This window comes from Rhinolophus sinicus, chromosome X, assembly GCF_036562045.2.
Source record: "Rhinolophus sinicus isolate RSC01 chromosome X, ASM3656204v1, whole genome shotgun sequence".
NCBI classification, from domain to species: Eukaryota; Metazoa; Chordata; class Mammalia; order Chiroptera; family Rhinolophidae; genus Rhinolophus; species Rhinolophus sinicus.
The window spans coordinates 85,542,100-85,555,827 of NC_133768.1; the positions used below are offsets into that span (position 1 = coordinate 85,542,100).

General features: G+C 38.0%; 1 protein-coding gene across 13 annotated transcripts in view; it reads right to left on the bottom strand.

Moving 5' to 3' along the window:
• Positions 1-13,728, bottom strand: part of THOC2 (THO complex subunit 2) — a 152,773-nt gene that overhangs the window by 78,282 nt on the left and 60,763 nt on the right. For all 13 annotated transcript variants that reach the window (XR_012493507.1, XR_012493508.1, XM_074324168.1 and 10 more), the window contains one exon: positions 6,263-6,429. Coding sequence is in view for 11 of the 13 variants with exons in the window: in XM_074324168.1 (XP_074180269.1) it covers positions 6,263-6,429 (167 nt within the window). In the remaining 2 variants the exon portion in view is untranslated. The remainder of the gene's footprint in view (positions 1-6,262; positions 6,430-13,728) is intronic.

A 13,728-nucleotide genomic window follows, 5' to 3' on the forward strand; every position in this document is an offset into this window, starting at 1 on the left:
GTAAAAGTTGATTGACAGCTTTTACCAGCTCTTTGGTTGCTTTTATGGAGGGATAAAGCTCTGGAGTTCCCTACTCTGCCATTTCCAGGGATGTCTTACTTTTGCCATCTATGGACCCCTGGATCACTGCCCTTCAATTTAGCACTGCCCTTCTAATTCACTGTCACTCTCTCCAGCTCTATTCCTTTCTTAATTTTTGGAGATTTTCATATACATGTAAATGATACTTCCAAAGATCTTCTCATCTACCCTATCTCAGCCATCCATTCCATATCCTAAATTTTAATAGCTACAAATAGCTACAATACCTCCAAAATGCCAATTTCACATATCCACCTTCAAGTGGGTCCTCAAGTGGGCTGCTGATCAGTCACGCTCTATTTCTCTTATCCATTCACTCTCCCACTGTCCTACACAACTATTTCCTACCTTCTCTCCTAACCTCCAATACCTCCTCTCTCATTCTGTCAGCTGATGACCTTGCTTTCTATTTTAGTTAGAAAACTGGAGCAATCAATAGGACTTCTATAAACCTTTACCATATCTCCCCACCTACCAACAACTATACCTACATATGCTGCCTTTCCACCTGCTATTATAAATGAACTCTCTATGCTCCTATTTAAAGTCAATCCATCCACTTATGTATACCATAAACTCCATTCTCTTTCCTACTCAAGAACACTACTCCAATAATTATCTTCTCTCTCTCCTACATTACCAGTTTTCCTCCTTTTTACTCAATCATTCCAATTAGCATACAAATGTGTTTGCGCTCCCATCTTCAAAAACAAATCTCTCAAGCTCACTTCCCCTATCAGCTACCACCCCATTTGCCTGTGTCTTTGCAGCAACTCCTTTATAGTTGTATATTCTCACTGTCTCCAATTCCACTCTCCCTATTCTCTTAACACTACCCCAACTCTACCAAAATGGTTAGTTTTGATCTCCCTGCTAATATATCTAATGTTCAATTTTTAGTCCTCATCTTAAATGACCTATCAGAGGCATTTAACAGAGTTTATCATTCCTTCTTCCATTTAGCTTCCAAGATTCCATATTCTCTTTGTTTTCCTCTTACCTTATATGTTCCTTCTATACCTCCTTTGCTGGTTCCTCCTCTCCTCCCAGGCGTTTTTGGTTTTTTGTTTTTTGTGGGTATTTTTTGGTGTTTTTTTTTTTACTTTGGAGTGCCTCGAGGCTCATCCCTTGGATCTCTTGTCTCTCTATAGCCAACCCTTGATGATTTCATCCAGTAAACACAACTTTAAATATCATCTGCATGCTTTTGACACCCACATTTCTATTTCTAGCCCAGTTCTTTCTCCAGAATATCAGATCCATACATAGTTATTTACTCAACATCTCTACTTGGATATCTAGCAGTCATCTCAAACTTAACATGTCCAAAACTTAATTCCTAATTACTACCCCCAACATTCCAAATCCATTTCACCTGAAATTTACCCTATCTCAGTTGATGATAACACTATCTTTGTAGCTGCTCAGTCTAAAAAAGTCCTTAACTCTACTTTCTCACATTCTGTATGTAATCTATCAGAAAATACTATTGGCTCTACCTTCAAAACATATTAAGAATTTCATCAACTTCCACTGCTACCATAAACATACTGATTCTTTGAAAACCTAGGTCAAAATGCAAATGCAATCTCTCTTTTTGTCTCTCTCTCTCTCTCTCTCTCTCTCTCTCTCTTTCTCTCTCTCTCTCTCTCACATCTCTCATGTTACCATCAGAGGTGACTACTAAAGAAACTCCTTACTCTAACAGCTAGTAATTAATAGGGAAATAATTAAGGCATTTGTCCTGCCTTTCCAGTAAGAACTGTAGTTCAGGGTAATCAAATAACCAAAATTGATAACGAACAACTCTTCTTTATAAAGAATGACAGCTAATAAATGTAGAGGGCATGATAAAATTAGTAAATTAACAATTTGGAACCTTAAAGAAATAATTGATTCAGGAAAGGATCATCCGTGTATTCTAAACCACTTAATATAAGGTTGATGGAAAAGTGAGTATTCACATGGTGCCATAGTATCAACCTGCAGATAATGTCATGTCATTGTACAATGGAGGGATGAGTGATCAACTTACTGGAACATTAAAAGTCAGCTAGATATTGGATGTTATTCAACATAAAACATAAAGCACAACCTATGAAGTATTTTTGCCATTTAACATTTTACCTGAACATAGTCAAATTAAGCTTTTAGACCTAACTCCAAGTATATACGAAAGACAGGGACAAAGAAGAAATTAAACCAACCGTGAAAAAGCAGTTAGATAAATCCAAAAGGTGGAGTCTTCCATGGGAATGATATCTTTAACAAGTCAATGCCATTAAAGGAAAGGGGGATACTATTCTAAATTAAAAGAGATTGAAGAATCCTAATAATCAAATATAATGTGTAGTCTTTGACTGGGTCATCATTTGAACAAACCAGTTGTAAAACGCACTTGGGGGGCAATTTGGGAAATCTAAATAAGGTCTGGGTTTATTATGATAGCAGTCTAGTTACATATGATATTGTTATCATGGTTAAATAGAAAAATGCTCTTACTTTTCTTAAAGTATAAACTAAGGTAATTAGGAGTAAACGTTCATGATATCAGTAACAAGTATTAATATGTCCAAAAAAGTATACCAACATGTTAATAAACTTACTTCTAGGTAATGGCCATTACATTCTCTTTCCTATATGTTTGAAAATATTCATATTAAAATAAAAAAGTAAAAAGAAACAAAATGAAAAAACGAAGTCAGATTGCATCATTCTCCTATTCAAAATCCTCCACTGGCTTCACCAAGCACCAACGTCGAAAACCTTGCACTAGATCTCTGTGATCTGGTCCCTCATCTTTGACCTCATCTCCTACCACTCTCCCACTCAATCACTCTGATCTAGCCACACTGGCCTCCTTACCGTTTGTTCTGCAACACATAGGCATGCTCACAGCCTTTGCATTGGCTATTTTCTTTGTCTCAAGACTCTTCCCGATACCTGCATAGTTTACATCCTCACATCCTTCATTTCTTTGCTTAAACCTCACCTTTTCAATGAGGTCTGGTCTCACTAATCTACTTAAAATTGCAACCTGCCACTCCAGCACCCCCAATCTTCCTTATCCTGCTCTATATTTTCTGTTGTCCCATCTCATTGATCAACTTCTAACATACCATATAACTTATTTAGAATGTTAGCATCACGAAGGCAAAAATTTCTATTTGTTTACAGATGTAGCCCCAGCACCTAGAACATTACCTGGAATATTAGAAGTACTCAGTATTTCTTAAATGACTGAATTTGAGTTTTAATAGTGCCTAACCATGGTACCACTATTACTACTATTATTGTGTTTTGCATCCACAAATCAAGGGGCTATGATATGGATGAGAGTCATCATCTCCTTCATCTTTCCTATGGCAAAACAAGTCCAGGCAACTTTGTCTTTTGGTACCCTCTCACTTTCTAGTACTCCATTCTTCCTATCCTTTGTGTTGCCCCTCATGCTGTCCCTAAATCCTCTATCATAGCAATGAGGGGAATCAAGCAGATGTGCCTGCCCAATTTTTGAAAATGGTCATATGCTCTAAAACCGCCTTTATCCCTTATCACTCTTCCAAGTCAAAGCATTCAGTGTAGCCAATCATAGGTCGAAACTAGAATAAAATCACTCTGACTTCATAGCAGAAATAATTAGCTTTGCCTAGAAGCCCTAGCATTGGGTGGGGTGGCAGGGAGGGGGAGAGGGAGAAGTAACCTGTTAATCCAAGTAAGTCCAACTGGTGAAAATATGGGTTGTAGGCAGGGGGCGTGAACATTTTCAGGTAGTGATGGGAGACGGGAGGGTGCAGCAAGGCAAGAAATGAACATACATGGTGATCACACATGCCTAGGAGCCAATTCCCGGGTTACATCCCTTAAGCAGTTCATGATTTTCATGGTTTTCCTTACTTTATCTCCCAGACCACAAATTACCTAAAATCTCTGACATTCCTTCCCCTGCCGTTAGTGATACTTAAGACTGCAGATTCTCACAAGATAGCTCAGGCAACAGAGATGAGGGAATGGCATTACACAGAGCAATACAAGGGTTACTCTTTCCAATAATAGGTTATTTCTAAATCAAATGTCTCTTGGTTGGGTATTTCTCATAAAAGAAAAAGGCCCATTACCTATTAAAACAAGGATTATTCCAACACTGTCAACCCCCAGGGATAGTTTAATTCAGCTCACATAGTGTTACCATTATGAGGAACATTTTCACACAAAAATTTTAATTCTAAAACTCACATTCAACTAACAACACCTGATGTTATGAGATCATCATTACTCACTGCAGTATGCTCTGAAACCTACCATCTCCAAAGCCCAAACTTACAGTCTAATTAATCATGCCCAAGTTAAATTTCAGCTCCCCTCCTACTTTTAGCAGTTGGCCTAATGTTCTCAAACCCAAAGCCATCATAGTGCCTCTTAAAATGTGATGAAAGACTTGAACTTCTCTTTCCCTGTACTAAAACTGGACTCCCTGGACTGTGGTAGGAACAAGAACAGCTGCCATGACTCATTTTTGAACACATTTTTGAACAAAGGTGATGCACTCTTGCCCCAAAACCCCACCATGTGTCTTGTTTGGTATCAAAAAGCTATGTGCTTTTAAGTTCTGATCTGATTTCTCCTCTGGAGCATCCCAGAGAGTTGGAAATAAAATATAATCAGAGGCAGCAGGTGGTATATATCATTTAAGAATCCTAAAAGAAATCACCTTAACTATCCTGAACTTGAGTTCCAGGACAGGAATAGACACGCTTCACCAGAGAATCCTCAGTGTCTCGCAAAGCAACAGCATATCACGAACACTCAATAAATTATTATTTCTTGATGAGCTGAGTACCCCAAGCAAGAAGACAAATTAGGAAAGCTATACCAAAAGGATAATGGAGGGCTTAATACATTAAAATCCTCCATGCTATCAAGAGAGTTGTCTTCCTAAAATACAGATTACTCATTTACAATTAGTGAGCTTACTATAGACTAAGCAGTAAATTAATCCAGAGAAATTAGTAAAACATAGATCTTGCCCTAAATGGCTTACAATCTGGAAAAGGAGATACATATAATTTATTCTAATATAACCTGATAAGTGTTACAAGTCTGTGTCAAATTTTAAGAGAACCGAGATCAAGAAGTGACTAATTCTGCATAAGCGAAGTATTAGTCAAGACTTTGTAAATCAAGTAGCATTTGATCTTAAAGATTAAATAGGAGCTCACAAGATGAAGAAAAGACAGGTAAGAAGTTTTCTAGTTATATGGAACTGAATGTAAACAAAGGTCTATACATAGCAATGTCTAGACCTAAGTTCAGGAAATAGCAAATAATTAGTTATGACTAGAATATTAGATTTGAGGGGGGAAAATCACTCAAGATGAGGCTGGAAATAAAGAATGGGGCTAGATTGTGAAAAGACTTTTCTGCCATGTTTAGAAGTTTGAATTTTATCCTGCAGGCAAAGGTTTTGAGTAGTGTGTCAACTAGATCGCTTTTAAAATATAACAGTAGTAATAATATGAAAGATGGATGGAAAGATAAATAATCAGATTTGCTAGATAACTACTGCAGTAGTTTAAGTGAAAAATGATGCACCATATGCCTCAAGAATTTATTTATATCCATAAAAACTTCCAGTGGTCACTGTCTATACAATAAAATTCTAACTCAACACAGTATTCAAGACCCCTGACAATCAAAAGTGCTCCTACCTTTTCACCTTCACTTCCTGTCTCTTCTTTTCCCCACATCCTACAATCCAGCCACATGTACATTTCTTCAATCTGTTATTTACATTCATACTGTCACATCTTCACTCTCACACATTTGTTACTTCTGCAGACAATTCTCAACAAACTTCTACTCATTCTTCAAAGATCAGATTTTAAAGAGTTTGTATCTATAAAGTCTTCTCTGACTCCATCTCTCCTAAGGCAAAAATTTATTATGCTTTCCTCTAGGCTTTCACATCACATCATTCACACTACCAATATAATATTTATCACATCACATTGTTAGATACTCATTTATCTATGTCCTCTGCTAGAATGGCTGAGCAGAAACTAATCATTTACAAATAAAATTCAAATTAAATTGTACATATAAAATAATGAAATTAACTAGATACATATACATATACATATAGAGATAGAGATAAATATAGATACACACACATTTTTTTTACCTGGTAAAACTTGAATTTGAACCCAAGAATATGACACAGTGTTTGCGGTTCACACATACTCATGTAAGATTCTAATAAAGATATAAAGAAGTCATCGTGTTCTGGCCTGCATTCGAACACTTCTAAAATGACATCCAAAACTCTATTGGGATCCAGATTAAAGCATCCTGCAACAAATGAGATACACACAAATTCAAAAGTGATTATACATCATTTCTAGTAAAGCTATTAACTTTCCAGGGACAACTTATATAACAAGATAAAATCATTTTTAAAAACAACTTCTTTTACAGCTTTGTTTCCCTTGCCCCAGAGGGAAACCATAATTTTCAAGATCATCAAGTCGACTCCCCACATTTCACAGATGAGAAATGTGACCTGCCCAGGATTACAAAGTGGGTTAATGACAAGGCTGGGACTACAGCGCAGGACCTATTACACCAAGTCAAATAAACTTTCTTCTATGCCACGCTGTCTCATCAGTTCTTGATTACTCACACTAGTGAAAGAGACACACATTTTTAATTCTTAGCAAAATATGAAAATCAAAGAATGCATTTTACAAATTAGGCAACTAAAGGTTTTTTATGCAGAAGTATTTGAAATGTTGTTAAACAGTTTATGAAAGTACACCATCATTTTTAGAATCATTTCGTAGTTTATCTTACATACACAACAAAGCTACAAAATATAATTGTATACCTGATTTATATTTATGGGTTTTGGCAGCATTCTAAAGGGAAAACAGGTATACTACTGATACTAAAAAGAAAGAACACCAAAGAGTTGGTGACATAACAAAGGAGTGTAGATGACACAAGCAAAGAGAGAAGAAAACAGGACAATCTAGGTACAACAGGAAAAGGAAGGAAAGAAGCACTGAATAAGTGCTGATGGCTACTTATCCTTGCTAATCTCCTAAAATCTAAAAAGGGTCCATGGACATGGACTTAATAAACATTCCTATCAGCAACCCTACTCTTAATGTGTACATTATCTCTATTTGCATTCAGCTTCAGCTGCTACCATAACTGTACTATAATGCAGTCGCATCATACGTACTTAACACGTTGCGTACGGATCATGAGAATCTTCACGAGGGATTTAAATCCCCCCGTACGCAACATGTTAATTTATGAGAATGCAACTATTTACACACAGAAAAAAAAGAAATAACTTAAATGATATAGGCCATTCTACCCATCATTCCTCTCAAAAAAATGTATGCTTATGGCCCAGAGCGAGCAAGTTCCCTCAATTTATAACAGTTCCCACATGCTTTGTGCATCAAGTTGAATGGAATTCTAGCATTTCATATTGCACATTTTTCATTATACATAGCCCCTAAATGCAAGCTAACCATTTCATTGGGGCAAATTAACACGATTTCTTCTAATGCTGGAGGGAAAAAAGGAAAACTATGTTGAAATTAGGGAGAGATGTGAGGTCTAAAAACTATACCTTATGGATAAATTAGGGGATTTTTCAAAGAAAAGTCATATAATCTGTTTGATAAAAGATTTCCAGAGTTACTTCTATTAACTCTACATTTAATTAAATGCTATAAAACTAATATCTGATTCACATTACGTTAAGTCCTCATTTAACTTCGTCAATATTCTACAACTTTAAGGCAAAATGATGTATAATGAAATGTTTTACCACAGATTAATTGACATAAACAAGCGTGAAGTTCCTACAGCATTTCAACAATATTATAATGAAACAATGTTGAATGAGGATCTGCTGTATCATTACTAGAGGACCCACTGTATCTTATAACAGCACTCACTTAGAAAACCAAACTCTCCAAATACAAGAAGTATTTCTTTCCTCTTTTTATGAAATTCTAACAATTACATTGTTTTGCACACCTAAACTAAGTTTTTAAAATGTTAAAAAAAATAAACTAAAATAAAAAACAAAGTTAAAAACACGTTTTCTTCTATTTCTCATACTAAGGGAAAAAAGGACAAAAGCAGTGATCATGCCTCACTGAAAAGAGCTCCAGATTTTTATAAATTCCCCAAAGAGATATATACCTGAAGTTCTGGGAAGAAAACATCTAAATGTTTGCCCTCACTGTACCCCCAAAAGTATGGCCTATGAATGTAAAAGTGACTCCAAAATAGCAACTGGAAATTTCAAATGCTGTTGGGGGGAACACAAAATGTAAAATGGTACAACTACTGTGTAAAACTGGCAGTTTCCTTAAGAGATAAACTTACATCTACCATATGACCCAGCAATTTAATTCCTAGGTATTTACCCAAAAGAAATAAATATCTGTGTCTACACAAAGACAGACACAAATATTTATACAAGATTTAAAATAGGACACTCTCAAATGTCCATCAACATGTAAATGGATAAATTACACTACAGTATAATTGTAATATATATATATATAATGGAACACTGCTCAGCAATAACAAGGAAAGAACTATTAAAAAAAGCAACAACATGTATAATCACAGAATAATTATACTGAAATAAGCAAGACACAAAAAAAGAATATTCACTATGTAATTCCAAATATGAAAGAATTCTAGAAAATGCAAACTAATCTATAGTGACAAAAAGCAGATCAGTGGGTACCTGGAGAGAGGGAAAGGGGGACTGAGAGAGGATGAAATACAAGAGGACAAGAAGAAATTTGGGGGAGGGAGAGTGACAGAAATTTGAATTATCTAGATTGCAGTGATGTTTTGACAAGAGTTTACATGTCAAAACTCAAATTATACACTTTAAATATGCAGTTTATTGTATGCTGATTATGCCTCAATAAAGCTGAAAACAATGCCTCCAAACTGCTGCAACACTGACAGTAGATTATGAAAGCAAGGTTCAGCAAATTCTCCAACCTTACAACTGCTCCTACATTTACTAAATATAAAAATTCAATCACTAAATCACAGAGGACAAAAGAAACATTGAATATAATTTTGAAAAAATGGCTGGCTAATAATTACCCATTAAGCTACATACGCAAAACCTGTGAATAATGACTAGAAGAGCAACATGTTACATGGAAATCTTGTAAGTGTATCACTCACATTCCTCACATTGTAGTTTCAAGATGCTACAATGTGAACCATTCACATAAAGTTCTACTTAATAGTACTATGCCATCAAGGCTATTCTATCAGTGATCTGTACTATCAACTAACCACCAATTTCTTTCCAGGTTCAATTTAAGACAGTAATCTAGAAGAGGCACGTACTTTTATTTGTAACAGTATCAATCTTTCACAAAAGAAAATGGGCTTATAAATTTTCTATTTAGTGGCTCAGGTGCCATAAGTTACTCCAATCAATTAAAATAACCTCTGCTACATAAGATGGAAAAAGTAACAAAACCAAGGATTTAGAAAATAATTTTTAAAACCTCAGGAATCAAAATGGCGGCGTGAGATGAGCCTCTGCAAATTTCCCCTGGAGTTCACAACTGATGAAGAAGCTATAACTCCACAAAGGACTCCATGCACTGCGGACAGGCGGGACGAAGAGGCCCACTATGGAATTCATCTAAAGGTGCGCGAATCGCCCGAGCAGGGGAGGACGGAAGGGAGAAACGCGAATGTGGAGACAGAGACCTGCCTGCCGTGCGTGCGCAGGACACAAACCTGGCTCAGTGCTCCGAGCTTGCTGCATCCTGGAGCTGCCGTGGCTGTGGGAGAGGGAAGAACTCGGACTGCTAGGGCTCCGTTTGTGACACACAGGGCTGAGGGGACAGCATATGGTGCGGCTGGGCCCAGCACTCATGGCAGAGACCTCCGAGAGGGGACTGAGGGAGGAGGGCTAAAAACAGTGCTTTAAGCCATCACTGCCGAGGGGAGAGAGGAGGCCTTGGACACTGAGATTAGCCACCCCCTCCCTACCCTCCCAAGGCTCGCCCCGCCCCCACCTGCCCAGTGCTAGAAGCGGAACAGTGGCAGTGTCAGATCAAAATAACAGAATACTGGCTGTTCTGAGAGCTGTGGACCACAGACACAGATTCACGGCCCAGCTGCTTCCGGCAAGGTGGTGGGGGGCTGTGGAAGCAGGACCCGCTGTGGTGGTGATCGCTGCCATTGCTCTGGGCCACCTCTCACAATTCACCCCGCCCCTGGCCCCTCCTATCTGGGGAGATCCCTGCAGGAGTAAACAGAACTGCTGAAATTCATGGGCTCTGAATCTGGTGCAGGAAGAGCTTTGGAACTTCAAAAGCTCTCCACATACCCACACAGTCACTGCACCCTGTGACCTAGGCGAACTATTAACAGAGGAGAAGCCCGTCTCCCTGGGAACCGCCCCCCCATTGTGTGAGAAGCTGGAACAGTGTAGAGAAAACAAAGCATTACCATGTGAGAGAGAAAAAAAACGCTGCAGTCAGAGAGAAAATAAAACATTGTACCAACAACTACTGGAAAACAAAAGAAAGACCTCTTCCTATGAACCTGTTGCAGAACCCACTCCTGTAGATGACTAGGAAGAGAAATAATAAATCAGCAATTGCTATGAATAACCAAGGCAACAAGACAGCTCAGAGAGAAAGTGAGAAGAGGCCGGAAAAGGAACTTAAAGATATGGAAATATGTGACTTAAATGACAGAGAATTCAAGACTGCAGTTCTGAAAAAACTCAACAAGATGCAAGAAAACACAGAAAGGCAGTTTAATGAACTCAGAAACACAATCAAAGAACAACATGAGCATTTTACAAAAGAGAATCAAATTTTAAAAAACAACCTAATAGAATTTCTGGAGATTAAGAACTCAATAGAAGAAATTAAGAATGAAATAGCCAGCTTAGGTAGAAGAGTTGACCAGATGAAGGAAAGAATCAGTGACATCGAAGATAGAAACCTTGAAATGACACGAATGTAAGAAGAAAGAGACTTGAGACTTCAAACAAATGAAAGAACTCTACAAGAACTTTTGAACTCCATCAGAAAGAGCAATATAAGAATAATGGGCATACCAGAAGGAGAAGAAATAGAGCAGGGAACAGAGAATATATTCAAACAAATTGTCGATGAGAACTTCCCAAACTTGTGGACAGAACTGGATCCTCGAATCCAAAAAGCAAACAGAACACCTAATTACCTCAATCACAACAGGCCTTCTCCAAGGCACATTGTATTGAAGCTGTCTAAAATCAACGACAAAGAAAGAATCCTCAAGGCAGCCAGGGAAAAGAAGACAGTAACCTACAAAGGAAAGCCCATTACATTATCATCAGATTTTTCAGCAGAAACTCTACAAGCCAGGAGGAAGTAGAACCAAATATTCAAACTATTGAAAGAGAGAAATTATGAGCCAAGAATAATATACCCAGAAAAGATATCCTTTAAATATGAAGGAGGAATAAAGACCTTTCCAGACATACAGAAGCTGAGGGAATTTTCTAATTCATGACTTACACTACAAGAAATACTAAAGGAGGCTATTCAACCACCATCAACAGGGACAATTTGTGGCAACCAAAACATAAAGGCCTCAACCGGACTATGGGAATGGACAAAGTAAGCGTACTGAAGAAAATGGGATACTCTAAATGTCAAACTTCCTTTTACATAAACTTAAGGGCTACCACTCAAAAAAAAAAAAAAAAACAGAACTGAAATATATACTGTAGTAAAAGAAGAAACAGAGGGAAACATCATAGAATACCACCACGCAGAAATAATAGACAACAACAAAAAAGCAAAGAAACAATGGAGACACAGACTTACCAGAATACTAAAGATAGAATGACAGGAAATCCTCACATATCAATAATCACCCTAAATGTAAATGAACTAAACTCACCAATAAAAAGGCACAGAGTAGCAGATTGGATCAAAAAACTAAACCCAACCACATGCTGTCTCCAAGAGACACATCTCAGCTACAAGGACAAGCACAGACTCAAAGTGAAAGGGTGGAAATTGACACTCCAATCAAATGGTATCCAGAGAAAATCAGGTGTCGTCATAGTGATATCAGATGAAACACACTTCAGGGTGAAAAATATAACAAGAGACAAAGATGGACATTTCACAATAGTAAAGTGGAATACACAACAAGACATAACAGTCATCAACATTTATGCCCCTAATTGGGAGCACCAAAATATACCAAGCAACTACTAACAGAACAAAAGGGAGAAATTGACCAAAACACAATTATACTAGGGGATTTAAATACATCATTGACAGCTATGCATAGATCATCCAAACAGAAAATAAATAATGAAATAACAGCCCTAAATGACACGTTAGATAAAATGGACATAATTGACATATATAGAGCACTTCATCCTAAAACATCAGACTATACATGTTTTTCTAGTGTACCAGGAACATTCTCAAGGATAGACCACACATTGGGACATAAAATCAGCCTCAGCAAATTTAAGAAGATTGAAATCATACCAAGCATATTCTCTGATCACAAGGCTTTGAAATTGGATATCAACTACAAAAAGAAAGCAGGAAAAAGCACAAATACATGCAGATTAAAAAACATACTTTTAATGAACGACCAGGACAAAGAAGTAATTAGATGAGAGATCAAAACATACATAGAAACAAATGACAATGAAAATACATCCTACCAAAATTTTTGGGATGCAACAAAAGCAGTTTTAAGAGGGACATTTATATCATTACAGGCCTATCTCAAGACACAAGAAAAATCCCAAATAAATAACCTCATGTTACACCTTAAAGAACTAGAAAAAGAAGAACAAATGAAACCCAAGGTCAGCAGAAGAAAGGAAATAACAAAAATCAGAGCAGAACTAAATGAAATAAAGAACAAAAAGACAATAGAAAATATTAATGTGACAAAGAGCTGGTTCTTTGAAAAGATTAACAAAATTGACAAACCCTTGGCTAGACTCACTAAGATAAAAAGAGAGGGTGACATCATAGGAATGGCGGCAGCGGGGCGCACTTTTTGAGTTCTCCATCAGATCTTATCAGAAACGGGACGCTTATAACCCATCAAAGGACTCTCTGCTCATGACGCAGAACAGCGAAGAGACTCACGCAGGGATTACTTGCAGGTGGGGAAATTGGGCGAGCAGGGGAAGAAGGAAGGGAGCGGAGTGGAGACACGCCGCACCTGCGGTGGTGGGGACTCGGTCCACACCTGTGGCTGTGGGGACGCGGGGCCCCCGTACCTGTGGCTGTAGAAATTCGGCCCGCACCCCCAGGCTGTGGAAATCTGCCCCGCACCTGTGCCTATAAAAATCCAGCCCACATCCACGGCTGCAGATATGCAGGAGATCCCAGGACGGAGGAGAGCGCATAAGCCAGGCGGTGGGCTCTTTGCCCTGCGTCCCACAGCGGACCTCTCCCGCCGCAGGGGCAGCATATCTAGCATTTGAGGCAATAACCTCAGCTGATACCTCCAGTTAAGCCTTAGGCCAGACAAAGGACACAAACTCCATACCCGGGCCCCTCCCCCCAACTCTTCCAATCCTAACCCCACCCTTCC